Raw genomic sequence first — 27,231 nt, 5'->3', positions numbered from 1 at the left:
TTCCTGAGCAGTATGACGGCTGCGTGGTTCCATTTTGTTTATACTTGCGTACTTTTGTTTGTACAGATGAACGTGGTACCTTCAGGCGTTTGGAAATTGCTCCCAAGGATGAACCAGACTTGTGGAGGTCTACATTTTTTTCCCCTGAGGTCTTGGCTGATTTCTTTTGATTTGCCCATGATGTCAAACAAAGAGGCACTGGGTTTGAAGGTAGGCCTTGAAATACATCCACAGGTACACCTACAATTGACTCAAATGATGTCGATTAGCCTATCAGAAGCTTCTAAAGCCATGACATAATTTTCTGGAATTTTCCAAGCTGTTTAAAGCCACAGTCAAATTAGTGTATGTAAACTTCTGACCCACTGGAATTGTGATACAGTGAATTATAAGTGAAATAGTCTGTCTGTAAACAATTGTTGGAAAAATTGTGTCATGCACAAAGTAGATGTCCTAACCGACTTGCCAAAACTATAGTTTGTTAACAAGAAATTTGTGGAATGGTTGAAAAACTAGTTTTAATGACTCCAACCCAAGTGTATGTAAACTTCTGACTTCAACTGTATGTGTATGTGGGTGTATATATATATATATATATAAATAAAACGCAGCAGGCTAGCAAAGCTCTGACCAACCAACAATCTCATTGGAAATGACAGCAATGCCCTTCCCAAACCCAACAAGTCATTGCATGTCCTTCTCTACAATGGTTTTTGATGGCATATTATTTAAAAGGACTTGAGGGTGAGATCAGATAGCTGAATGGCCATGAAACTGGGGAGATGATTCACCCCCACCATGCCTCGTTTCCCTTTCTTACCAGGGTTATTTTTTGTTGTTGGCCACAGCCAGTATTCTGCATTACAACCTGTCCATCCTGAACGTGTCCTCAGTGGCAGGGTCAGCCAGAACCATGTCGGGGTCATTGAGCATGTGCAGTCCATCCAAGGTGAGAGGGTCGATCTTCAGCTCGTCCAATGGGAAGGGAGAGTCCGCATCAAAGCTGACATCTCCAACACCAGCCAGTGAGTTGGTTAACTCCTTAGAGAGGCTGGGTGGAGACTCACCTGTGACTAAAATGCAACATTTGGGAAAACATTTGACATTTGTAAATGAAAGCAGCTGCTAGATAACTACCAATATTAGTTAAGTAATAGTCTTCACTCAAAGAATCTATAACAAGAGAAAAACGAAATACAATTCACTTAAACAAAATACATGTTTTCCTTATACTGGCCAACCTTCATAAAACAATTGACTATAATCAAGCCAGGATGAATTAATCCCTTTATTAGGTGTGTACAGAGCCTAGACTAAGTTAAATTACATGACAGGCTCGCTAATTGGCTCAGCTGCTGCTCAGTACCTGTGAGAATGATGTTAGGGATGTTGCCATGGCTACTGTAGCCCAACTGCTGGGAGTCATGCAGGTTGCTCCCTGTAAGGCCCATCATAGCTGCTTGTGTGTAGTTGAGGGTGGAGCACTGGCTGTATAGGCTATTGGAGCTGATGGGGTTTTCAATCATATTGAACTGCTCGAGCTAGGCAAGTGAAAAAATACAAAATGTAATAAGTAAAGTTAGGTAATAGAATATAGAGATCAGACACAATTTCTAATATGGATACATTTAGGGGGAAAAGAGTTGCAGTGAAAATAGAGACAGTGAAATTCATTTCCTAGTTTGATGTGGGTTAAGTCACCTGGTGGGAGAGAGCATTGGTCTGCCGAGATGCTAGCTGCGGATCGTAGAACGAATCCCCAAATATACTGCCCACCACCGGAATGTGCTGAAAGAGACATTTGACCACTGATTAGAGTAAAAATAAATGGGTTATGGAAACTAATAGGCCTACAGCTAATCAGTACAGCCTTCTTCTTGGGTATCTGAGGGATATAAGGGAACAGTAGTCATGAAACATCACAAAAAAGCACAAGCATGAGGCAATCCACAAGCTAGTCAATTCAAGCACCGTTAAAAAAATGGCTGTTAATGACTGCACAGACACTAGCATCTGACAACACTTTATTATGCCTATTCAGGCCATGTTTTAAAAATGAACCATAGAATGCATGATTCATAAGAGCCACCTCCACATAAATGTTTCAGCAGTAAGATTTGATACAGCTGAACAATAACATTATAAAAATCAAGAGCAATAGGCCTTGTTTAGAAAAGAGAAATAATAATCACAATATAACTGCAGAATGAGCCATCTTGTCATTTTTAGAGGGATGAGCTCGCAAAACAGTGTTGGAGCGGTAGCTATTAGCAAACTGACTGCAAATAAATGCAAGTGACTTTTGCTAGCTAGCTAGGCTAACTTTGGGGTGAAGTTAATTCGTTTCTGCAGCTTCTCTCTGCTAGTAACACGGTTTCATGCCTTTAAATCGGACTTGTGCCAGTAATACTTACATTTGACAAATGTTGTGACGTATCCACTTTTTAAGCATAATTACTTGCTAAAGTTTGGCAATATAACAAAACAAATGCTGGAATTCAGATATATAAAAAAACAACAATAAGTAGAACATACAGTATATAAAGCTACTTTCCCAAGGAAGATCACATTACTGTAGCCAGCTGTAATATATGTAAAAGGTAGGATCTTTCACAGAAACAGCAGCAAACAGAACAAAAATATAAACGCAATATGCAACAATTAACTATTTACTGAGTTACAGATCATAAGAAAATCAATCAATTGAAATACATAAATTAGGCACTAATATAATAGATTTCACATGACTGGGTAGGAGCACAGCCATGGGTGAGCCTGGGAGAGCGTAGGCCCACCCACTGGGGAGCCAGGCCCAGCCAATCAGGACTTCAAAGGGACTTCATTACAGACAAAACAGAGGATTATTTCTATCAGCTATTTGGGTGGCTGGTCTCAGATAATCCCACAGGTGAAGAAGCCAGATGTGGAGGTCCTGGGCTAGCATGGTTACACGTGGTCTGTAGTTGTGATGCCGGTTGAACGTACTGCCAAATTCTCTAAAACGACATTGGAGGCGGCTTATGGTAGAGGACATTCCTGCAGTCAGCATGCCAATTACACACTCCCTCAAAATTTGAGACATCTGTGGCATTGTGTTGTGTGACAAAATTGCACATTTTGGATTGGCCCTTTGTCCCCAGCACAAGTTGCACCTGTGAAACGATCATGCTGTTTAATCAGCTTCTTGATATGCCACACCTGTCAGGTGGATGGATCATCTTGGCAAAGGAGAAATGCACACTAACAGGGATATAAAACAAATTTGTGCACAAAATTTGAGAGAAAAGCTTTTTGTGCATATGGAACATATTATTTCAGCTCATGAAACATGACCAACACTTTACATGTTGCGTTTATATTTTTGTTCAGTATAGAAAGAGTTAAACCCATTTCTCACACCTGAAACAGCCTTGTTAACAGGATATTTCCGCAAAAATAAATCATGTCAACAGGAGACAACCAAAGCTGCTACAAACAGGTTGGACTATCCAAAACTAAAATTAATCATAATTAAGGTTCCAGGTAGGTGCTACATATTCACAAGACATACATTACATGGCTAAAAGTATGTGCACAGCTGTTCGTCGAACATCTCATTCCAAAATCAATGAGCATTAATATGGAGTTGCCCGCCCCCCCCCCCTTTGCTGCTATAACAGCCTCCACTCTTTTGGGAAGGATTTCCACTAGATGTTGGAACATTGATGCGGGGACTTGCTTCCATTCAGCCGAAAGAGCAGTAGTGAGGTCGGGCACCGATGTTGAGCGATTAGGCCAGGTTTGCAGTCAGCGTTCTAATTCATCCCAAAGGTGTTCGATGGGGTCGAAGTCAGGGCTCTGTGCAAGCCAGTCAAGTTCTTCCACACCGATCTCAACAAACCATTTCTGTATGGACCTCGCTTTGAGCACAGGGGCATTGTCATGCTGAAACAGGAAAGGACCTTCCACAAACTGTTGCCACAATTTTGAAGCACAGAATGTTACTGTTTGCTGTAGCGTTAAGATTTCCCGACACTGGAACTAAGGGGCCTAGCCTGAACAATTAAAAACAGCCACAGACCATTATTCCTCCCCCGCCAAACTTTACAGTTGGAACTATGCATTTGGGGAGGTAGCGTTCTCATGGCATCTGCGAAACGCAGATTTGTCCGTCGGACTGCCAGATGGTAAAGCATGACAGCTGAGCAGTTGTTGCTCCTAGACGTTTCCACTTCACAATAAAAGCACTTGCAGTTGACTGGGGCAACTCTAGCAGGGTAGAATTTTGATGAACTGACTTGTTAGAAAGGTGGGATCCTATGACGGAGCTCACGGAGCTCTTCAGTAAGGCCATTTTACTTTCAAATGTTTGTCTATGGAGATTGCATGGCTGTGTGCTCAATATTATACACTCGTCAGCAACAAATGTGGCCGAAATAGCCCGAATCCACTAATTTGAAGGGGTGTCCACATACTTTTGGCCATGTTGTGTACATTTGGTTCAAGCAAAAACACAAAAAGCTGCTATGCGACAACACTCAAAGACCTGAGCAAATATGATAAGCAGACATCGAGCAGTGGTCTGGAGGAGAGGAAATGGGGGTGGGATTGCTGACACCATGGATGGGAGCGAGAGGCTGGGATGAGTAGCAGCTGGACCAATTACAGCCAATTCCAGGCAAAAAAACCCTCCCCCAACAAGGCAACTTGGTGGTTTCGCCCTTACTTGAGGCGAGCCGCCAGGGGAGAAGCCTGGGGAGAAGCCTTGATTGGAGACTGGGGAGGTTGGAGACTGATTGGCCGGAGAGCCTGTCTGATTGCGGTACTGTTGGAGGGAAGAGTGTTAACCGGTGCAGAATTTCTAAACACTAGCAAGAGCACACAGAGAAAGTCCCAAGGACAGTCTGGGGTGGGCTCAGTCTTAAGCAACTACTACTACACCATCTATCCACAGACCAGATCACTTCCAATGAAAAAACACAAAAACTAAAAGCAAATCAGCCATTACTGAAGTGAACCAAACTTTGTAGAAGCTAGAATTTCACTGGGTATGAGTAAGGAAGTTATCAACAGTTATCAACAGTCAAGGTACTGACAAGCAGGAAACTCAATTCAACAGACTCACCGAGTTGATGTTGATGCTTGCAGGCGTCTGGATCTGGCTGTCCGGGGAGGACTGGGTGGCTGTTGGGGCAGTGGTGGTGGCCAGGGTGATCAGCCTGATGCCCTGGGGCAGGGCCTGCTGCTGCAGGTCATTGAGCACTTGAGCCTGGGCCTGAACTGTCAGCTGGCTAAAGAAAGCATACTGGGATAGCTGTTGCTCCAGAGTCAAGGCCTCCATCGCCACTGCCTGATAAATGATACACAAAAACAACTTTACCAGGCTAAAGAGACCAAGATTTTGGGGCGAAAAAATTAAAACAAGGTATCTGACAGTGTTAGGACAGGGTTACAGTATCTAGCAAAATAGTGTAGGAGCAGTTGATAAATTAAAATGCAATTTGTTTTAGTAAGTTAGCCAACTAACAGGTGAAACAATGAACTTATTTACAGTTAGGTAACTAACGCACCGCTCTTTGTTAGCAGTGTTTTCCACTAATGTCGGCTATACACACACATTTTCAGCCACGTATTTTTTCCACTTAAAAAGTTGCACTAAGCAGAAATCGCTCCCCCATTTCCTGGTTGCAAAAATGCTAATAGTTCACCTCATTTCAGTTTGTGTGTGACAAAAAAAAGCGAGTATAGCGCAGAGAATTATTGTACCATCTAAACAGCTGAAAATATTATATTTTTGGTTATGGAAAATATATTTCACAATTTCAGCTGTTTGACACTGGTGTTAAAAACCGAAAGACGCAAAAACAAAACTTAAAAACGGGATGCACAGAAATAGCGCACATAGAAAATATCTACCACTTCTTAGACTTGCTTTCAATAAGAATGAGAGTTTTATATTTCACAATTTTACACATTTCTATGTGAATTCTATGTGAATTTGGTTAGGTCGCCCAAAAATGTACACACACACTGCAGTTTTAAATTAAACAAAGCCACTTTTTATCATTCGCAATTGTGTCGCGCTGACTGAATAAAGTCAATCTCATATCCTTGTCATGCATAAATCATACAATGTAGTTATACACGGAGTGTACAAAACATTAGGAACACCGTTCCTCAGAACAGCCTCAATTTGTCGGGGCATGGACTGACTACAAGGCGTCAAAAGCGTTCCACAGGGATGCTGTCCCATGTGTCAAGTTGTCTGCATGCCCTTTGGGTGGTGGACCATTCTTGATACACAGGAAACTGTTGAACTCTTGCCCATTCACCCTCTGAATGGCACACATATACAATCCATGTCTCAAGCCTTAAAAATCCTACTTTTACCTGTCTCCTACCCTTCATCTACAATGCTTGTAGTGGATTTAACAAGTGGCATCAATAAGGGATCATAGCTTTCACCTGGATTCACCTGGTCTGTGTCATGGAAAGATCAGGTGTTCATAATAATTTGTACAATCGGCATAGGTCTACTGATTTAATCAGTGTTTACAATGGAGTAGTCAACTACTGCTTTCTGTGTAGCCAAGTCCATGATTAACACCTGCTTCATTCACTCCTACCTGTATTGCAGATGGCTGAGAAAATGGAAGCATGTGGAAGTCAGCAGACTCTTACAAGATTCTTTAAGAAGAATTCTGTGGGTCAGTTGTTAAACAAGTATTTTTTTTAGAATGAATGACATACTGTAATTCACAAAGAGAGTTGCAAACACTTGCAGAAATTATTTCACTGATGTCCTTCTCTTAACATGTATGGACCCAGAACTTAATTGAGCATCTCTTCTATTTATTTTAGAGATACATTTTTTCAGGGGATCCTGGCTGGCTACTTTTTCTATAGGGGCTACTCCGTGTGCGCTTGTGGAAAACACTGCGCAAAAAAAATCGATTAGACATTTTTGACAGTCTTCCAAAGTGTATTAGTAAAAACGAACTGGTTTAACATACAGTGACTGCCAAAAATAAAGGAAACACCAATATAAAGGCCATTGGGCCACCACGAGCCAGAACAACTTCAATGCATCATGGCATAGATTCTACAAAGTGTCTGGAACTCTATTGGAGGGATGCAACACCATTCTTCCACGAGAATATCCATCACTTGGTGTTTTGTTGATGGTAGTGGAAAACGCAGTCTCGGGCGTCGCTCCAGAATCTTCCATAAATGTTCAATTGGGTTTAATGCTAATCAAACTATTCAGTGACCACTCGTGCCCTGTGAATGGAGGATTGATCACCCTATGGGGGCATAGCCATGGGAGCCAAATATAATAATCTTCCCAGCATTTTTACACATGACCCTAAGCATGATGGGATGTTAATTGCTTAAATAACTCAGGAACCACACCTGTGCAGAAGCACCTGCTTTCAATATACTTCCCTCAATTACTTGTGTTTCCATTATTTTGGCAGTTACCTGTACATGACCTACAGTATCTCTTCATGCAGTATATAGCACCCAGATGAAGACTTAAAAATAAAGCAAATATGAATCACCATTTTCCACCAATATACACTGAGTGTACAAAACAGAGGAAACCAGCTATTTCCATGATATACACTGACCAGGTGAAAGCTATAATCCCTTATTGATGTCACTTGTCAAATCCAATCAAAACCAGTGTAGATGAAGGGAAGGAGGCAGGTTAAAGAAGGGTTTAAGTCTTGGGACAATTGAGACATGGATTGCGCATGTGTGCCATTCAGCGGGTGAATAGGCAAGAAAAACGGGTTATGGGTTATGGTAGTAGTTTGTGCCAAGAACTGCAACGCTGCTGGGTTTCTCGAGTGTATCAAGAATGGTCCACCACCCAAAGGACATCCAGCCGACTTGACAACTGTAGGAAGAATTGTAGTCAACAGAGGCCAGCATCCTGTGGAAAGCATTCAACACCTTGTAGAGTCCATGCCCCGATGAATTGAGGCTGTTCTGAGGGTGGGTGGGGGTGAAACTAGGGCTGTTACGGTGACCGTACTATCGCATCACTGGCGGTCACTAGTCATGACGGCAGTCAAAATCGACATGACCGTTTAGTCACGGTAATTAGGTGTCTCCAAGCTCTGATGCTGCTGATGGTGCTAACTGCCTGGTACTCAACACTATTGTCCCTCTAATCACTCTGACATCAATGCAAATGTAATCGAAAATCTAATCAAACACTTAATGAGAGCCCATGAGCTCATGTTGCGCAACATTTCTTTAGGCTATGCAATTGCATGAGAAAACAGAGTGATGGCCTCTACTAAAAAGAGGATCCCATCAGCTTTCTATAGGCTAGGCCTACTATATTTCTTTCTCAACATCCCCAATATTAAGCACATTGCTTCTCTTTACAACATGAGTATAGCCTACCAGGCTGGCATGAAAATGGACCACAGGAAAAGCGTCCAATATTTTTTTTCTCGCTGCCCGTTTCAAGACAGTGCATGATAATGGTCCATTCTAAATCAAAATAAATTTCAAACATATGCTAAATAATATATGTAAAGGCAAGATTAAATCAAGAATATTGTGATGGTGACAATATTAGCCCATCACTTGTGAATGATGCTCAGTTTAAGGTAAGAAACATGCACACATCACGTGCGTTTCAAGTTTGGGGGAAGATCATTTTCACCATAAAAATGTACCTTTATAATAAAAGCACTACATGCATAATGGCATTTGTGGAATAAGTTCTGCCCAGAAATTTGCTATAGGATTGAGGTCAGGGCTTTGTGATGGCCACTCCAATACCTTGACTTTGTTGTCCTTAAGCAATTTTGCCACAACTTTGGAAGTGTGCTTGGGGTCATTGTCCATTTGGAAGACCCATTTGCGATCAAGTTTAAACTTCCTGACTGATGTCTTGAGATGTTACTTCAATACATCCACATAATTTTCCTTCCTCATGTCACCATCTATTTTGTCAAGTGCACCTCCTGCAGCAAAGCACCCCCACAAACATGATGCTGCCACCCAGTGCTTCACGGTTGGGATTGTGTTCTTCGGCTTGCAAGCCTCCCACTTTTCCCTCCAAACATAACAATGGTCATAATGGCCAAACAGTTCCATTTTTCTTTTCATCAGATCAGAGGACATTTCTCCAAAAAGTACGATCTTCGTCCCCATGTGCAGTTGCAAACCACAGCCTGGCTTTTTTATGGCAGTTTTGGAGCAGTGGCTTCTTCCTTGCTGAGCGGCCTTTCAGGTTATGTAGATATAGGATTAGTTTAACTGTGAATATAGATACCTTTGTACCCGTTTCCTCCAGCATCTTCACAAGTACCTTTGCTGTTGTTCTGGGATTGATTTGCACAAAAGCACCTTCATCTCTAGGTGACAGAAAGCATCTCCTTCCTGAGCAGTATGACGGCTGCGTGGTCCCATGATGTTTATAATTGCGTATTATTGTTTATACATATGAACGTGGTACCTTCAGGCGTTTGGAAATTGCTCCCAAGGATAAACCAGACTTGTGGAGGTCTACAATTTTTTTTCTGAGGTCTTGGCTGATTTCTTTGGATTTTTCCATGATGTCAAGCAAAGAGGCACTGAGTTTGGCCTTGAAATACATCCACAGGTACACCTCCAATTGACTCAAATTATGTCAATTAGCCTATCAGAAGCTTCTAAAGCCATGACAATTTTCTGGAATTTTTCAAGCTGTTTAAAGGCACACTGAACTTAGTGTATGTAAACTTCTGACATACTGGAATTGTGATACAGTGAATTATAAGTGAAATAATCTGTCTAAACAATTGTTGAAAAAATGACTTGTGTCATGCACAAAGTAGATGTCCTAACCAACTTTCCAAATCTATAGTTCATTAACAAGAAAGTTGTGGAGTGGTTGAAAAACTAGTTTTAAATGACTCCAACCTAAGTGTATGTAAACGTCCGACCTCCAACTGTAGGAAGTTCTTTGTTAACCGCTCAACACAGAATAGCCTCATGTTTGCACTCGCTCAAATCGTTTAGAGATAATAATATTTTGTATTTAATTCAGCTATGTTCAATTGTATTCTTCATACTATAAAATAATGCCACGGAATTCTAAGCAAATCTTGTCTGCTAATTAAACTAGTGTAGCCCACAGCCATATGGCATAGCCAGATCAGGACCTAACATAAGGGGCGGCAGAGTAGCCTAGTGGTTAGAGCGTTGGACTAGTAACCGGAAGGTTGCAAGTTCAAACCCCCAAGCTGACAAGGTACAAATCTGTCGTTCAGCTATGCCACAATCGTCATTGAAAATAAGAATTTGTTGCCTAGTTAAATAAAGGTCAAATGAAAAATTAAATAAGGACAACTCAGAGTATTCGATTCTGTTCTTCTGAAAAATACTATTTTCTTCATATCATGCCTGTCTAAAAAAATAAAACAATTATTGTGAAGTTGTAGGCTTTTTAAAAGTTGTAGACTTTTTAAAATGGCTAGTAGGCTATGCGTGGAAGCCAGGAGATGCTACATTTGTTTATGTTAATTAAGGGTAAATTACCGTGAGACCGTTATTTGATTGACAATCACCGGTTGACAAAATTTCATGACCGCCACAGCCCTAGGTTCCAAGGCATATCCGGAAGGTGTCCTTAATGTTTTGTACACTCAGTATTACAAGAGTGGCTGAATATCTTGTGAGGATCTAGGTTTTGCCCAGGATGTTGTATAAAGATTTTCTTAGGTCATGGTCAGAACAGGTAACAGTCGAGACTGGATTATTGTTTTCCATTTGAAAGTAGCTCACACTCGGAGCATTGTGATCGAATGCCTACTTTGAGCAATTGAAAGCACTAAATTACTCGAGGGATATTTGCTAGCCGAGTCATTCCAGGAAACAAGGCCAAACTACATCTGCCAGGAAGTGCTTGCTCACCTCCAAATTGGGATTTGGCCATGTAAGAGAAAAATACTCGTTTTGAAGTTAAGTTTGAGTTATAATTTAATTTCCGTCTACATAGTTGTTTAGCCAACTCCAGCACTATTATAAAATGTGTCCTATATAAAAAGCCAACCCCACGGACAATCGGTAGAGCAAAGTTAAAATATAATTGTATTCAACAAGGGACGTTTAGGTTTTTGTCCATGTAATAATGCTTAGCCCTGCTGTCCAGGGATTGGATAGCATGGTAACGTTGGGTCTACTCACCTGGATGTTGAGAGGGGGTGACAGCGTGGGGGAGAGCTGCTGCGGGGACTGCTGTGGCTGGGGGTCTGCATTGAGGGTTAGGGGGATCAGGGTGGGCTGCCTACGCTGGGCCGCCACAGTCATGGTAGGCTGAGAGGTGGTAGTGATCCCTGCCAAGACACAACAGGACAGGCACAAGTGACTTCTCTGAAGTACAGAAAAACTCATTCTGGGCATTGCAGTGCAACATAACATTTTTGCAATGTACATTTCTGCAATGCTACGCAACATTTTTCACAACTACATTGAACAGATTTTCTAGTGAATTGTGCTTTATCTGACTTTGGCAATCGTCTACATATGCCAATCACTATGTAATAAAGTACCCACCCATCTAGCGTTCCTAAGCTTGGAAAATGCAGTTTCTGTATTGAATGAATAGTTCTTCCTCAAATACACTTCATGTAATAATTTATAATATTTTACTGAGTTACCCGTAGTCTCGCTCTCTAAATTATCTTATCTGGAAACAGCTCTGGTGGACATTCCTGCAGTCAGCATGCCAATTGCACGCTCCCTCAAAACTTGAGACATCTGAGGCATTGTGTTGTGTGACAAAACTGCCCATTTATTGTCCCCAGCACAAGGTGCACCTGTGTAATGATCATGCTGTTTAAGCAGCTTCTTGAAATATGTGCGGGGGTAAAGGTTAGTCGAGGTAATGGGGGGGGGGGGGGGGGTCAATGTAAATAGTACGGGTGGCCATTTGATTAATTGTTCAGCAATCTTATAGCTTGGGGGTAGAAGCTGTTAAGGAGCCGTTTGGTCCTAGACTTGGCACTCCGGTACCGCTTGCCGTGCGGTAGCAGGGAGAACAGTCTATGACGTGGGTGACTGGAGTCTGACAGTTTTTTGGGCCTTCCTCTGACACCGCCTAGTATGTAGGTTCTGGATGTCAGGAAGCTTGACCCCAGTGATGTACTGGGCGGTACACACTACCCTCTGTAACGCCTTACGGTCAGATGCAATACCAGGTGGTTACAGAACTTGCTTGGTGCTTTAATGAAAATCCGTAGAGTATCCTTGGTTACATTTTTATCTGAATATCATATACACCTTTAAAATTTGCCACATTCATTTCGCCATCGATGACTTACCGTGGCTGGCAGCACTGATGCCGAGGTGGGTGAGGTTGGTGGTCAGGTTGCCTGTGCTGTTGGATGAGCTAAGGGAAGGAAACGCCACAGTGTCGTCTGGATCCAGCGGAGTGGGCAGCGGTGGGGGGAACTGGATGTTGGTCAGATCAGGCAGGGAGCCTCCCGTATTGAGCGTGGCCGGGATCAATGACGTGTTCACTTCCTGATCTGGTGATGGAAATATACTAGAGGGGAGAAAAAAAAAATGTATACATATTTCCTAAAACAGCACTAGGCAAAAGAAAATCTATTATAAAATTAATTCTATTGGTTGGTTTTTATGAATGATGACATTTCTCGTTGTTGTGTGTGTGTTGAAATAACAGCTGCTAGTCATTTGGTGTCATAGGTCCTCTCTCACACAGACCCATGTTCTCTCCATCTTTGGACATAATATATTCTAAGCATGCCCTGGACAGCTCTTTCTCACAAAGCACCTTTCTACATGGTACGGTCCTGCCGGAGCACCATATTCAGATGAATGATGCGGCAATTACTCACTTGATCCCAGGGACTTCGCAGGACTTGGTTCTTGATGAGTCATTCTAGAGTGAAAGTACACTCAGTAAAAAAAAAATAAACAGTGAGCAAGCACTGATACAACTAGGCAACATGTCCCCTCCTTTACCTTTTTGTTATCCCACTGTGTATCCTTGTCTGCATCTGATTCAGACTCCTCAGTCCCAGGCACTGTAAGCAGCAGCACTAAATGGGGAAAAGAGTCAAATAAATGACAATTTAAGGTACTAAGCTCAATTCAAATCAACCCACATTGCAGTATTTTCAGTGTAGCATTCTTCCTGTAGTGAAATTAAACTGCATAATCGTTTTGGGGACAGTAAAAACAACAGGTAGCGAGATACTTTTCAGAAGACCATATTATAGCTCTATTTTAACGTGTCAATTTCAATTGAGACCATTCCCAGAGGAGATAAGTTCTCTTCAAGAAAATGACTTTGTTTAGCACAATATAATTCAAAATACTACAACAATCTTTCCCTCATCAGTAAGCAGTGGTTGGTTGAACACAAATCAAAATGTGATCGCTTCACCGAAAGAGAATAGCTGCTCCAACATGGACAAAAACTGTTAGTGGAACACAACACCTTCATGTCATAAATTATCCAGACGATTTCCCAGTGGGCTTATCCTTTCATGGACATGTGGATTCAAACATGAATAAATTGAATCAATTGAAGCTGTTCCTTGTCCATGTAACTGAATCCTCCATTACCTCGTTTAGGCTGTAGCTCTTGTGATCCCCCTGCAAACGCATCCTGGGGCACAGGGTTCATGGTGTTCTGGTGTAGTGCTGAGTCAGAGTTTGTCCTGTGGCATTAGAACAAAGGAAGGTCAACAAAATGTCTCTGTGACCTCTATTCCTCAACCTCATATCTGGCATGCTATGTCAGACTCTGGGTAAAAAAATAAAAATATCAGTTCAATTGAGCATGCCATTTCTATTTGAAAAATTGCAATTTACAAAGACATTGCATGTACTGTGTTTTTCCTGAATGTAGATGAAATTGCTAAAAAAAAAAAAATGTAAACTTAAAAAAAAACTTGTTTATTATGATTTTTTTTTTAATAGGAGGACATTAATGACATACCTCCTCCAACTGGTATCCGGTGGGGGTGAGAGGTACACGGAGCTATAGGGGCAGCTGTCAATGTGGACCTCAGTTAAGGACGAAAATGGCGGTGCAATATAAAATCAAACCTATATAATTGAATGGTCAAGTTAACGATCAGCATTCATCTACTGAAGTGTAAAGTCTAACTCTAAGCATGATCTGACAATGACACACGCCGTTTTAAAACAAGTACTAATTAAGTCAAAAAGTTTTGTAAAAGACCATTCTGTTCAAATCCAAAATAAGTGCAGACAAAGGATATCTGGCGGCCATGTTTGTCCACAGAGAGGGGCCGGCGATGGGGCGAGGTTATACGGTTCCGATCGCGGTAAACACGGTCCACCAGCCCGTGATGCCTGTTCGACCGGCTGGTGTCCAAAGCGGAATTCTGGACAGGATTAGCAAAAATCAACCAAACAAAGAAAAATTGGGCATTTGAAAACACACAAAAAAAAGTAAATTAAAATGTATTGATATAATATGGTGCAAATGTATTCATTTCAAAATGGGTCAAGATATGGGCCCTCATACTCAAGTTAGCAAAAATGTTTAAAATAAATGGAAAGTCATGATATAGAAAGCAATGACAAAGGCTCCTTGTATGTGTTTTTTAGGAATCTTTTTAAACATTTCAAGATGGGGTGAGAGTGTCTGAAGCTCAAATTTAGCTTTCTTCTGAGACTTGGTTTTCCAGACAAATGCTGTGGATCAATACTGATACGGCAGGACGAGTCTTCAAAATTGTAAACTACTAAAGAAGTCTCTTGAATTGGATTCTTGTTAACAATATAGGGTAACGCAAGGGTGAATCTTAGCCTATCATGGAAGCTCTGAAAGATAAAATTTCCCTCAGGTGAGATTTAATTGTTGTATCACGCAAATTAAAAACAACATTTTACCAACTGATAGAGAAGCTGTGAGCTCACCTGAAAAGGCAGGTCAATGTTGCTATTTCCAATCTGATTGACATTGGGCAGTGAGCCTCCATAGTACTGTCCACGATTCTGCCCTAGTTGCAAATACTGGGTCTTCTGTAACTGCAACTGTGCAACGTAAAATCGTATGAAAGCATGAATGGATGTGTAAACTGATACATGAAGGATTACACACAAAATATTGATAGAAAACGTTCCACAGTGCTAAAGATAGAATAGACCACATCTAAAAGGCCAGATGAAATAAGACATAGGTTAATATGGGCCCGTAAACTGTTCATATCTTAATTGATTCGAGGCAGTATCAAGTTTGTGCAATGTCAGCAATGTGTGGACAAAGTCCGTTGCTAAGCCAAATAGCTGGAGGGTGTCAATCTCATAAGGAAAGACATCATCACTGTGTAATGATGGATACTTGGATTTGTCAAATGGTGTTTCTATTTTTTCAATTAGATTTGTAAAAAATAATAATAACTAATAATAATAATAATAATAATAATAGCCATGTTGTAAAACCACAACATAAATCCATTCTGTACTCCTAAACCATTCCTTTATGATATTCATAATGGGTAGGTTCACCACCAAACACCTGGCAATAACTACTAAATGTTTAAGATCACCAATTGCTTTAATGAATTGCATGAATGATGGATTAAACAAAGGCCTGATTTTATGGGGATGAATAAACAGACTAACATGGACATTGGCCTTTTCAAATCAGGCCGACAAGAATGATTTCCAGTAACCAACCAAAACGAGTCAATTATTTGCATTGCACGTATTACTAAAAAGGTCTACAAGAGGATAGTTGATCCCATGTTATCAGTATCTGCCATCAAAGTTCAAACCTTGCAAATCTGTCAAACCTCAGCATGCACACACACATTAGGTGCTGGGGAGGGGGTTTCTTAGGTGCTGTCAAAGCAGCTATTAAAAATACAGCATAGTCCTACTGTTATTACTGTTCCAGATGGCTGATAGGAGTTATTAGGTAGGTAAAGTTAAGCATAGCACAGAGAATTTGACCAAATTCCCGACTTGGAAGACAATGTGTCTTCTAAACTTCCACGTCTAGTTGCAGGGGATTCGTTTGAATTTAGATAATGCTCAGTTAAAAATAAATAAATAAATAAATAGTTTTACTACATGAAGTAATCTGAAAATGTGTATGCCACCATCTTGTCCATTTCAAATCTTCTCTCACTGATCGAGACAAGTATCATCAGGATATGAAGCACTATTTTAATTGAACCTTTAACTAGGCAAGTCAGTTAAGAACAAATTCTTATTTTACACTGGCCTACCCCGGCAAAAACCTCCCCTAACCAGGACAATGCTGGGCCAATTGTGCGCCGCCCTATGAGTCTCCCGATCACGGCCAGTTGCGATACACCCCTGGATCGAACCAGGGTCTAAAATGACACCTCTAGCACTGAGATGCAGTGCCTTAGACCGCTGTGTGCAAAGCTGTCATCAAGGCAAAGGGTGGCTACTTGGAAGAATTTCAAATATATCTTGATTTGTTTAATCATTTTTTAATCATTCCATAGTTTTGATGTCTTCACTATTATTCTACACTACAGAAAATAGTAAAAATAATGAAAAACCCTTGAATGAGTAGGTGTGTCCAAACTTTTGACTGATACTGTATTTATGTATGTATACAGGACCAGTCAAAAGTTAACACCTTCTCATTCAAGGGTTTTTCTTTATTATTTTCTACATTGTTGAATAATAGGGAAGACATCAAAACTATGAAATAACACATGGAATCATGTAGTAACCAAAAAAGGATTAAATAAGTCAAAATATATACAGTGGGGCAAAAAAGTATTTAGTCAGCCACCAATTGTGCAAGTTTGGTACACTTCAACTATGACAGACAAAATGAGAAAAAAAAAATCCAGAAAATCACATTGTAGGATTTCTAATGAATTTGCAAATTATGGTGGAAAATAAGTATTTGGTCAATAACAAAAGTTTCTCAATACTTTGTTATATACAGTGCCTTGCGAAAGTATTCGGCCCCCTTGAACTTTGCGACCTTTTGCCACATTTCAGGCTTCAAACATAAAGATATAAAACTGTATTTTTTTTGTGAAGAATCAACAACAAGTGGGACACAATCATGAAGTGGAACGACATTTATTGGATATTTCAAACTTTTTTAACAAACGAAAAACTGAAGAATTGGGCGTGCAAAATTATTCAGCCCCCTTAAGTTAATACTTTGTAGCGCCACCTTTTGCTGCGATTACAGCTGTAAGTCGCTTGGGGTATGTCTATCAGTTTTGCACATCGAGAGACTGACATTTTTTCCCCATTCCTCCTTGCAAAACAGCTCGAGCTCAGTGAGGTTGGATGGAGAGCATTTGTGAACAGCAGTTTTCAGTTCTTTTCACAGATTCTCGATTGGATTCAGGTCTGGACTTTGACTTGGCCATTCTAACACCTGGATATGTTTATTTTTGAACCATTCCATTGTAGATTTGCTTTATGTTTTGGATCATTGTCTTGTTGGAAGACAAATCTCCGTCCCAGTCTCAGGTCTTTTGCAGACTCCATCAGGTTTTCTTCCAGAATGGTCCTGTATTTGGCTCCATCCATCTTCCCATCAATTTTAACCATCTTCCCTGTCCCTGCTGAAGAAAAGCAGGCCCAAACCATGATGCTGCCACCACCATGTTTGACAGTGGGGATGGTGTGTTCAGTGTGATGAGCTGTGTTGCTTTTACGCCAAACATAACGTTTTGCATTGTTGCCAAAAAGTTCCATTTTGGTTTCATCTGACCAGAGCACCTTCTTCCACATGTTTGGTGTGTCTCCCAGGTGGCTTGTGGCAAACTTTAAACAACACTTTTTATGGATATCTTTAAGAAATGTCTTTCTTCTTGCCACTCTTCCATAAAGGCCAGATTTGTGCAATATACGCCTGATTGTTGTCCATAGGACAGAGTCTCCCACCTCAGCTGTAGATCTCTGCAGTTCATCCAGAGTGATCATGGGCCTCTTGGCTGCATCTCTGATCAGTCTTCTCCTTGTATGAGCTGAAAGTTTAGAGGGACGGCCAGGTCTTGGTAGATTTGCAGTGGTCTGATACTCCTTCCATTTCAATATTATCGCTTGCACAGTGCTCCTTGGGATGTTTAAAGCTTGGGAAATCTTTTTGTATCCAAATTCGGCTTTAAACTTCTTCACAACAGTATCTCGGACCTGCCTGGTGTGTTCCTTGTTCTTCATGATGCTCTCTGCGCTTTTAACGGACCTCTGAGACTATCACAGTGCAGGTGCATTTATACGGAGACTTGATTACACACAGGTGGATTGTATTTATCATCATTAGTCATTTAAGTCAACATTGGATCATTCAGATATCCTCACTGAACTTCTGGAGCGAGTTTGCTGCACTGAAAGTAAAGGGGGCTGAATAATTTTGCACGCCCAATTTTTCAGTTTTTGATTTGTTAAAAAAGTTTGAAATATCCAATAAATGTCGTTCCACTTCATGATTGTGTCCCACTTGTTGTTGATTCTTCACAAAAAAATACAGTTTTATATCTTTATGTTTGAAGCCTGAAATGTGGCAAAAGGTCGCAAAGTTCAAGGGGGCCAAATACTTTCGCAAGGCACTGTACCCTTTGTTGGCAATGACAGAGGTAAAACGTTTTCTGTAAGTCTTCACAAGGTTTTCACACACTGTTGCTGGTATTTTGGCCCATTCCTCCATGCAGATCTCCTCTAGAGCAGTGATGTTTTGGGGCTGTTGCTGGGCAACACGGACTTTCAACTCCCTCCAAAGATTTTCTATGGGGTTGAGATCTGGAGACTGGCTAGGCCACTCCAGGACCTTGAAATGCTTCTTACGAAGCCACTCCTTCATTGCCATTGTCATGCTGAAAGACCCAGCTACGTTTCATCTTCAATGCCCTTGCTGACGGAAGGAGGTTTTCACTCAAAATCTCACGATACATGGCCCCATTCATTCTTTCCTTTACACGGATCAGTCGTCCTGGTCCCTTTGCAGAAAAACAGCCCCAAAGCATGATGTTTCCACCCCCATGCTTCACAGTAGGTATGGTGTTCTTTGGATGCAACTCAGCATTTGTCCTCCAAACACAACGAGTTGAGTTATCATCAAAAAGTTATATTTTGGTTTCATCTGACCATATGACATTCTCCCAATCTGCTTCTGGATCATCCAAATGCTCTCTAGCAAACTTCAGACGGGCCTGGACATGTACTGGCTTAAGCAGGGGGACACGTCTGGAACTGCAGGATTTGAGTCCCTGGCGGCGTAGTGTGTTACTGATGGTAAGCTTTGCTACTTTGGTCCCAGCTCTCTGCAGGTCATTCACTAGGTCCCCCCGTGTGGTTCTGGGATTTTTGCTCACCGTACTTGTGATCATTTTGACCCCACGGGGTGAGATATTGTGTGGAGCCCCAGATCGAGGGAGATTATCAGTGGTCTTGTATGTCTACCATTTCCTAATAATTGCTCCCACAGTTGATTTCTTCAAACCAAGCTGCTTACCTATTGCAGATTCAGTCTTCCCAGCCTGGTGCAGGTCTACAATTTTGTTTCTGGTGTCCTTTGACAGCTCTTTGGTCTTGGCCATAGTGGAGTTTGGAGTGTGACTGTTTGAGGTTGAGGACAGGTGTCTTTTATACTGATAACAAGTTCAAACAGGTGCCATTAATACAGGTAACGAGTGGAGGACAGAGGAGCCTCTTAAAGAAGAAGTTACAGGTCTGTGAGAGCCAGAAATCTTGCTTGTTTGTAGGTGACCAAATACTTATTTTCCACCATAATTTGCAAATAAATTCATTAAAAATCCTACAATGTGATTTTCTGGATTTTTTTTCTCATTTTGTCTGTCATAGTTGAAGTGTACCTATGATAAATTACAGGCCTCTCATCTTAAGTGGGAGAACTTGCACAATTGGTGGCTGACTAAATACTTTTTTGCCCCACTGTAATATTTGAGATTCTTCAAAGAAGCCACCCTTCGCCTTGACTGCTTTGCACTCTAAACCAGCTTCATGGAGGTATTAATTAACAGGTGTGCCTTGTTAAAAGTTAATTTGTGGAATTTCTGTCCTTCTTAATGTGTTTGAACCAATCAGTTGTGTTGTGACAAGGGAGGGGAGGCAGGGTAGCCTAGTGGTTAGAGTGTCGGACTAGTAACCAACCGAAAGGTTGCAAGTTCAAATACAAATCTTACGTTCTGCCCCTGAACAGGCATTTAACCCACTGTTCCTAGGCCGTCATAGGAATTTGTTCTTAACTGACTTGCCTAGTTAAATAAAGGTAAAATAAATAAAAATACAGAAGATAGCCCTATTTAGTAAAAGACCAATTCCATAATATGGCAAGAACGAGAGTCCGTCATTACTTAAACATTTCAAGAACTTTGAAGGTTTCTTCAAGTGCAGTCGCAAAAACTATCAACCGCTATGATGAAGCTGGCTCTCATGAGGATCGCCACAGTAAAGGAAGCTGCTGCAGAGGATAAGTTAATTTGAGTTACCAGCCTCAGATTACAGCCCCAAAAACTGTAACAGACATCTCAACGTTAACTATTCAGAGGAGACTGCGTGAATCAGGCCTTCATGGTCGAATTGCTGCAAAGAAACGACTACTAAAAAGGCCACCATAAGAAGAAGAGACTTGCTTGGGCCAAGAAACACGAGCAATGAACAATAGATCGGTGGAAATCTGTCCTTTGGTCTGATGAGTCCATGTGAGATGCAGAGTAGGTGAACGGATGATCTCAGCATGTGTGGTTCCCACCGTGAAGCAAGGAGGAGAAGGTGTGATGGTGCTTTGCTGGTAACACTGTCAGTAATTCATTTAGAATTCAAGGCATACTTAACCAGCATGGCTACCACAGCATTCTGCAGCGATACGCCGTCCCATCTGGTTTGGGCTTAGTGGGACTATCATTTTTCAACAGGACAATGACCCAACACATCTCCAGGCTGTGTAAGGGATATTTGACCAAGAAGGAGAGTGCTGCATCAGATGAACTGGTCTCCACAATCACACGACCACAACCCAATTGAGATGGTTTGGGATGAGTTGTGCCACAGAGTGAAGGAAAGGCAGCCAACAAGTGCTCAGCATATGTGGGAACTCCTTCAAGACTGTTGGAAAAGCATTCCAGGTGAAGCTGGTGGAGAGAATGCCAAGAGTGTGCAAAGCTGTCATTAAGGAAAATATATTTAGATTTGTTGAACACTTCTTGGTTACGACATTTTCCCATATGTTTTATTTCATAGTTGATGTCTTCACTATTATTCTACAATGTAGATAATAGTATAAATAAAGAAAAAAACCCTTGAATGAGTAGGTGTCCAAACTTTTGACTGGTACTGTGTATATTTATACATGAACAGTGTACAAAACATTATGAACACCTGCTTTTTCATGACAGCTGTGATCCGTTATTTATGTCACTTGTTAAATCCACTTCAATCCGTATAGAATAAGGGGAGGAGACCAGTTAAATAATGATTTTTAAGCCTTGAGTGCATGTACTGACATGTACAGTCGTGGCCAAAAGTTTTGAAAATGACAAATATTAATTTCCAAAGTTTGCTGCTTCAGTGTCTTCAGATACTTTTGTCAGATGTTACTATGGAATACTGAAGTATAATTACAAGCATTTCATAAGTGTCAAAGGCTTTTATTTACATGAAGTTGATGCAAAGAGTCAATATTTGCAGTGTTGACCCTTCTTTTTCAAGACCTCTGGAATCTGCCCTGGCATGCTGTCAATTAACTTCTGGGCCACATCCTGACTGAACGAATGGCAGCCCATTCTTTCATAATCAATGCTTGGAGTTTGTCAGAATTTGTGGGTTTTTGTTTGTCCACCCGCCTCTTGAGGATTGACCACAAGTTCTCAATGGGATTAAGGACTGGGGAGTTTCCTGGCCATGGACCCAAAATATCCATGTTTTGTTCCCCGAGCCACTTAGTTATCACTTTTGCCTTATGGCAAGGTGCTCCATCATGCTGGAAAAGGCATTGTTCATCACCAAACTGTTCCTGGATGGTTGGGAGAAGTTGATCTCGGAGGATGTGTTGGTACCATTCTTTATTCATGGCTGTGTTCTTAGGCAAAACTGTGAGTGAGCCCACTCCCTTTGGCTGAGAAGCAACCCCACACATGAATGGTCTCAGGATGCTTTACTGTTGGCATGACACAGGACTGATGGTAGCGCTCACATTGTCTTCTCCGGACAAGCTTTTTTCCGGATGCCGAAAAACAATTAGAAAGGGGATTCATCAGAGAAAATTACTTTACCCCAGTCCTCAGCAGTCCAATCCCTGTACCTTTTGCAGAATATCAGTCTGTCCCTGATGTTTTTCCTGGAGAGAAATGGCTTCTTTGCTGCCCTTCGACACCAGGCCATCCTCCAAAAGTCGATGCCTCACTGTGCGTGCAGATGCATTCACACCTGCCTGCTGCCATTCCTGAGCAAGCTCTGAACTGGTGGTGCCCCGATCCCGCAGCTGAATCAACTTCAGGAGATGGTCCTGGTGCTTGCTGGACTTTCTTGGGCGCCCTGAAGCCTTCTTCACTACAATTGAACCGCTCTCCATTAAGTTCTTGATGATCCAATAAATGGTTGATTTAGGTGAAATCTTACTGGCAGCAATATCCTTGCCTGTGAAGCCCTTTTTGTGCAAAGCAATGATGACAGCACGCGTTTCCTTGCAGATAACCATGTTTGATAGAAGAAGAATGATTCCAAGCACCACCCTCCTTTTGAAGCTTCCAGTCTGTTATTCGAACTCAATCAGCATGACAGAGTTATCTCCAGCCTTGTTCTCGTCAACACTCACACCTGTGTTAACGAGAGAATCACTGACATGTCAGCTGGTCCTTTTGTGGCATGGCTGAAATGCAGTGGAAATGTTTTTTGGGGGATTCAGTTCATTTGCATGGCAAAGGGGGACTTTGCAATTAATTGCAATTCATCTGATCACTCCTCGAAACATTCTGGAGTATATGCAAATACTACTTGCCATCATACAAACTGAGGCAGTAGACTTTGTGAAAATTAATATTTGTGTCATTCTCAAAACTTTTGGCCACGACTGTATGTGTAACTGATAAATGCACACACAAGCACACTACATGTTTTTAAATGTACTGTATGTAAATTGTAAAGTCTTTTGTCAGTAATTACTTTTCGTTATGTGTCGGATCCCAGTAAGACTAGCTTTCACCATTGGCGTCTGCTAATGGGAATCTTAATAAATAAAATCAAGAATGGTCCAGCTTTCGACACCTCAATATTATGAAGGTGTTGTTACTTTTGTGTACACTCAGTCTGTGTGTGTAATATACACACACACACACACACAGCAAAAAAAGAAACGTCCTCTCACGGTCAACTGCGTTTATTTTCAGCAAACTTAACATGTGTAAATATTTGTATGAACATAACAAGATTCAACAACAGACATAAACTGAACAAGTTCCACAGACATGTGACTAACAGAAATGGAATAATGTGTCCCTGACAAATGGGGGGGGGGGGGGGGGGGGGGGGGATCAAAATCAAAAGTAACAGTCAGAATCTGGTGTGGCCACCAGCTGCATTAAGTACTGCAGTGCATCTCCTCCTCATGGACTGCACCAGATTTGCCAGTTCTTGCTGTGAGATGTTACCCCCCTCTTCCACCAAGGCACCTGCCAGTTCCCAGACATTTCTGGGGGGAATGGCCCAAGCCCTCACCCTCCAATCCAACAGGTCCCAGACTTGCTCAATGGGATTGAGATCCGGGCTCGTCGCTGACCATGGCAGAACACTGACATTCCTGTCTTGCAGGAAATCACACACAGAATGAGCAGTATGGCTGGTGGCATTGTCATGCTGGGGGGGGTCATGTCAGGATGAGCCTGCAGGAAGGGTACCACGAGGGAGGAGGATGTCTTCCCTGCAACGCACAGTGTTGAGATTGCCTGCAATGACAACAAGCTCAGCACGATGATGCTGTGGCACACCGCCCCAGACCATGACGGACCCTCCCCCTCCAAATCCATCCCGCTCCGGGGTACAGGCCTCTGTGTAAAGCTCATTCCTTTGATGATAAGCGCGAATCCGACTATCACCCCTGGTGAGACAAAACCGTGACTCGTCAGTGAAGAGCACTTTTTGCCAGTCCTGTCTAGTCCAGCGATGGTGGGTACGACACATAGGCGACATTGTTGCCAGTGATTACTGGTGAGGACCTGCATTACTCCAGGCCTACAAGCCCTCAGTCCAGCCTCTCTAAGTCTATTGTGGACAGTCTGAGCACTGATGGAGGGATTATGCGTTCCTGGTGTAACTCGAGCAGTTGTTGTTGCCATCCTGTACCTGTCCCGCAGGTGTGATGTTCGGCTGTACCGATCCTGTGCAGGTGTTGTTACACGTGGTCTGCCACCGCGAGGACGATCAGTTGTCCGTCCTGTCTCCCTGTAGCGCTGTCTTAGGCGTCTCACAGTACAGACATTGCAATTTATTGCCATGGCCACATCTGCAGTCCTCATGCCTCCTCCTTGCAGCATGCCTAAGGCACGTTCACACAGATGAGCAGGGACCCTGGGCATCTTTCTTTTGGTGTTTTTCAGAGTCAGTAGAAAGGCCTCTAGTGTCCTAAGTTGTGACCTTAATTGCCTACCGACTGTAAACTGTTAGTGTCGTAACGACTGTTCCGAAGGTGCATGTTTATTAATTGTTTATGGTTCATTGAACAAGCATGGGAAACAGTGTTTAAACCCTTTACAATGAAGATCTGTGAAGTTATTTGGATTGTTACGAATTATCTTTGAAAGACAGTGTCCAGGAAAAAGGGCCGTTTCTTTTTTTGCTGTCTCAGGGAAGCTGAACATGTGCCCCATGGTATGGGCAGACATAAGCTACGGACAATGAACACAATTACATTTTATTGATGCCAATTTGAATGCACGCAGAGCCCGTGACGAAATCCTGAGGCACATTGTTGAGGCGATTGCACTTTTCAGCATGATAATACATGGCCCCATGTCACAAGGATCTGTACACAGTTCCTGGAAGCTGAAAAAGTCCCAGTTCTTCCATGGCCTGCATAGTCACCAGACATGTCACCCATTGAGAATGTCTGGGATGGTCTGGATCAACGTGTACGACAGAGTGTTCCAGTTCCCGCCAATATCCAGCAACTTGAAGAGTGGGACAACATTCCACAATTAACAGCCTGATCAACTCTACGCAAAGGAGATGTGTCATGCTGCATGAGGCAAATGGTGGTCACACCAGATACTGACTGGTTTTGTTTTTTAAGATATGCATCTGTAGGTCACAGACATCTGTATTCCCAGTCATGCAAAATCCATAGATTAGTGTCTAATGAATTTATTTCAATTGACCGATTTCCTCATATGTTCTGTAACTCAGTGAAATCTTTTTAAATTGTTGTTTGTTGCGTTTATATTTTTTGTTTAGTGTATTATAAAGATCAGTCCTTTCAGCAGCCCTGATAATTTATTTATAAATACCATCATTGGATTGTTTGGCAGTAGGGTTTAGGCCATAGGCCAGCATATTGAAAATATAGAAAAAAATATTTGCCTGGTAATGTGTCTTAGCATTTCCTAATTTCAAACGAACCCCCTGCAACTAGACATGGAAGTTTAGAAGACACGTCTTCCAAGTCGGGAATTGAGGTAGTATCCCAGTTAACGGTTGGTAAAAAATGATCTGTGCTACACTTAACATTCCCTACCTACAATAACGCCTACCTGCCAGCTGGAAAAGTAATAATGGTCCGACTAGGCGATATTTTTTTATATAGCTACTGTCAAAGCAGGGTTGGTACTTTGCAAACATGCAAACCCATTGCCTGACAAGCATGGGAAAACAATTGACTGGGGAATTATGTCAAAATGGCTTGTGGTGATCTAGCTATGGTGGATGTAACTCCATTGCGTTGTCAACATTGGAGTTAGCGAGATGTATCCTCCTAGCTACTGCGGTGTTCTGTCAGTGTCAAATACACACCAGTTTGACTGAGTCAGTCGAACTGTGCTAGCTAAGCATGTTCAGTTTTCATTGCAAATTGTAGATGGTAACGAACTAGCTAGCTAGATAGTATCGATATCTAGCTTGATTCTCTGAACCTTTTGATGTTTATGATGCATGGCAATTTGACTATGTATGAGCAGGTGCTTGCTAACTATAGAGCCTAGTTAGCTAGCTTACCTGGCTGCTCACCATACCTAGCAAACGTCAACAAAGACAGTTCACTACACTAGCTGGCTAGCTAGGTTAAAACGTTTGCAAAATAACGCCCCAATATATAATGGTTATCAGAATACAGCTATTTAACTGCGAATGCAGTCAATCGGCTACTTTTGCTTGCCACTGCCAGCTGGCTAAAAACAACTTGTCATAAAAACGTGCTAACGTTACTGGCTAACTAGCCAAGCTGCATACAGTAATTAATCAACAAAACAAGGCACTTACCCGTGCAGCTCTAGTGATGTTTAGGTCTTTCATCACTTCTTCGAAAGCCGCAGTCTCCTCCGCCTGTTTCTGATTATGTAAAGCGATTTTCTCGCTAAATTTACGTGGATTGTTTGAGCTCGCCATCTTTTGCTGTTCTTCTCAATGGGACATTACGCACAACGCTTGGATACGATGGTTTGTCGTCATTACGCGCGTGCTGTAAATGATGCTATGAAATTAAAAATACAAATGTAAATGTCTAGCTAGCTACATAACATATCGCATACTACATGCCATTTTCTATTTTCTGGAAATCTAATGATGAGTATTATCACATCATTAAATAAGGACTTACCGTGTGTATTTGATTTGTATGATGGGCTCTGTGGGCTTTCACAGCAAATTAGTTTGGAGCGGTTCGGTTCGTTTGGACTGGTGTGAACACTATCCGCACTCGAGCGCACCGTGGTTCGCTCAAAAAGGTTGGTCTCAGTCAGATTCCGTTCGTACCTTGGTGCGGTTCACTGCAGATGAGAACGCAGTCCGGACCAAATACCAGAAAATAACCAGAGGCGTGCAGTATTGATTGTTTGACTGCAAGCATTTGATGACATGCAAACAGTACCATAACTTGATATCTGTTGAACATTATGTGGGTAGCAGCGAATTTATGGGTGTAAATTGTGGGGAGACAGGGCTATACCAGGATAGGCAATGTGAAACCACCTGGACCAAATTAAGAAAATACAATTTAACAAATAATCGAACTCTGATTCGAACTATAGCTCAGAACTACGCGTGGGAATGCCCTAAAATATGTCAAAGGAC

At 41.8% G+C, this 27,231-nt stretch overlaps 1 protein-coding gene across 2 annotated transcripts; it reads right to left on the bottom strand.

The window, feature by feature from the left end:
* Nucleotides 1-499: 499 nt before the first annotated feature.
* LOC110524150 (CREB-regulated transcription coactivator 1) lies at nucleotides 500-27,007 on the bottom strand. 2 transcript variants are annotated; one of them, XM_021603533.2, is made up of 14 exons: nucleotides 26,422-27,007; nucleotides 14,908-15,024; nucleotides 14,244-14,369; nucleotides 13,958-14,019; nucleotides 13,582-13,676; nucleotides 12,976-13,052; nucleotides 12,849-12,892; nucleotides 12,309-12,532; nucleotides 11,173-11,321; nucleotides 5,105-5,329; nucleotides 4,706-4,804; nucleotides 1,702-1,788; nucleotides 1,367-1,541; nucleotides 500-1,073 (listed from the first exon to the last, which is right to left on the bottom strand). In XM_021603533.2, the coding sequence occupies exons 1-14, from the start codon at nucleotides 26,545-26,547 to the stop codon at nucleotides 862-864; spliced, it is 1,818 nt and encodes a 605-aa protein (XP_021459208.1). In that variant the 5' UTR covers nucleotides 26,548-27,007; the 3' UTR covers nucleotides 500-861. The 2 variants fall into 2 exon arrangements, with proteins under 2 accessions (XP_021459208.1, XP_021459209.1); XM_021603534.2 differs by lacking the exon at nucleotides 4,706-4,804 and having other exon boundaries at nucleotides 862-1,073.
* Nucleotides 27,008-27,231: the final 224 nt, after the last annotated feature.

This window comes from Oncorhynchus mykiss, chromosome 5 (genome assembly GCF_013265735.2).
Source record: "Oncorhynchus mykiss isolate Arlee chromosome 5, USDA_OmykA_1.1, whole genome shotgun sequence".
Classification (NCBI taxonomy): Eukaryota; Metazoa; Chordata; class Actinopteri; order Salmoniformes; family Salmonidae; genus Oncorhynchus; species Oncorhynchus mykiss.
Note: the sequence above shows the minus strand (reverse complement) of the source record. Positions and strands in the feature narration are given on the sequence as shown.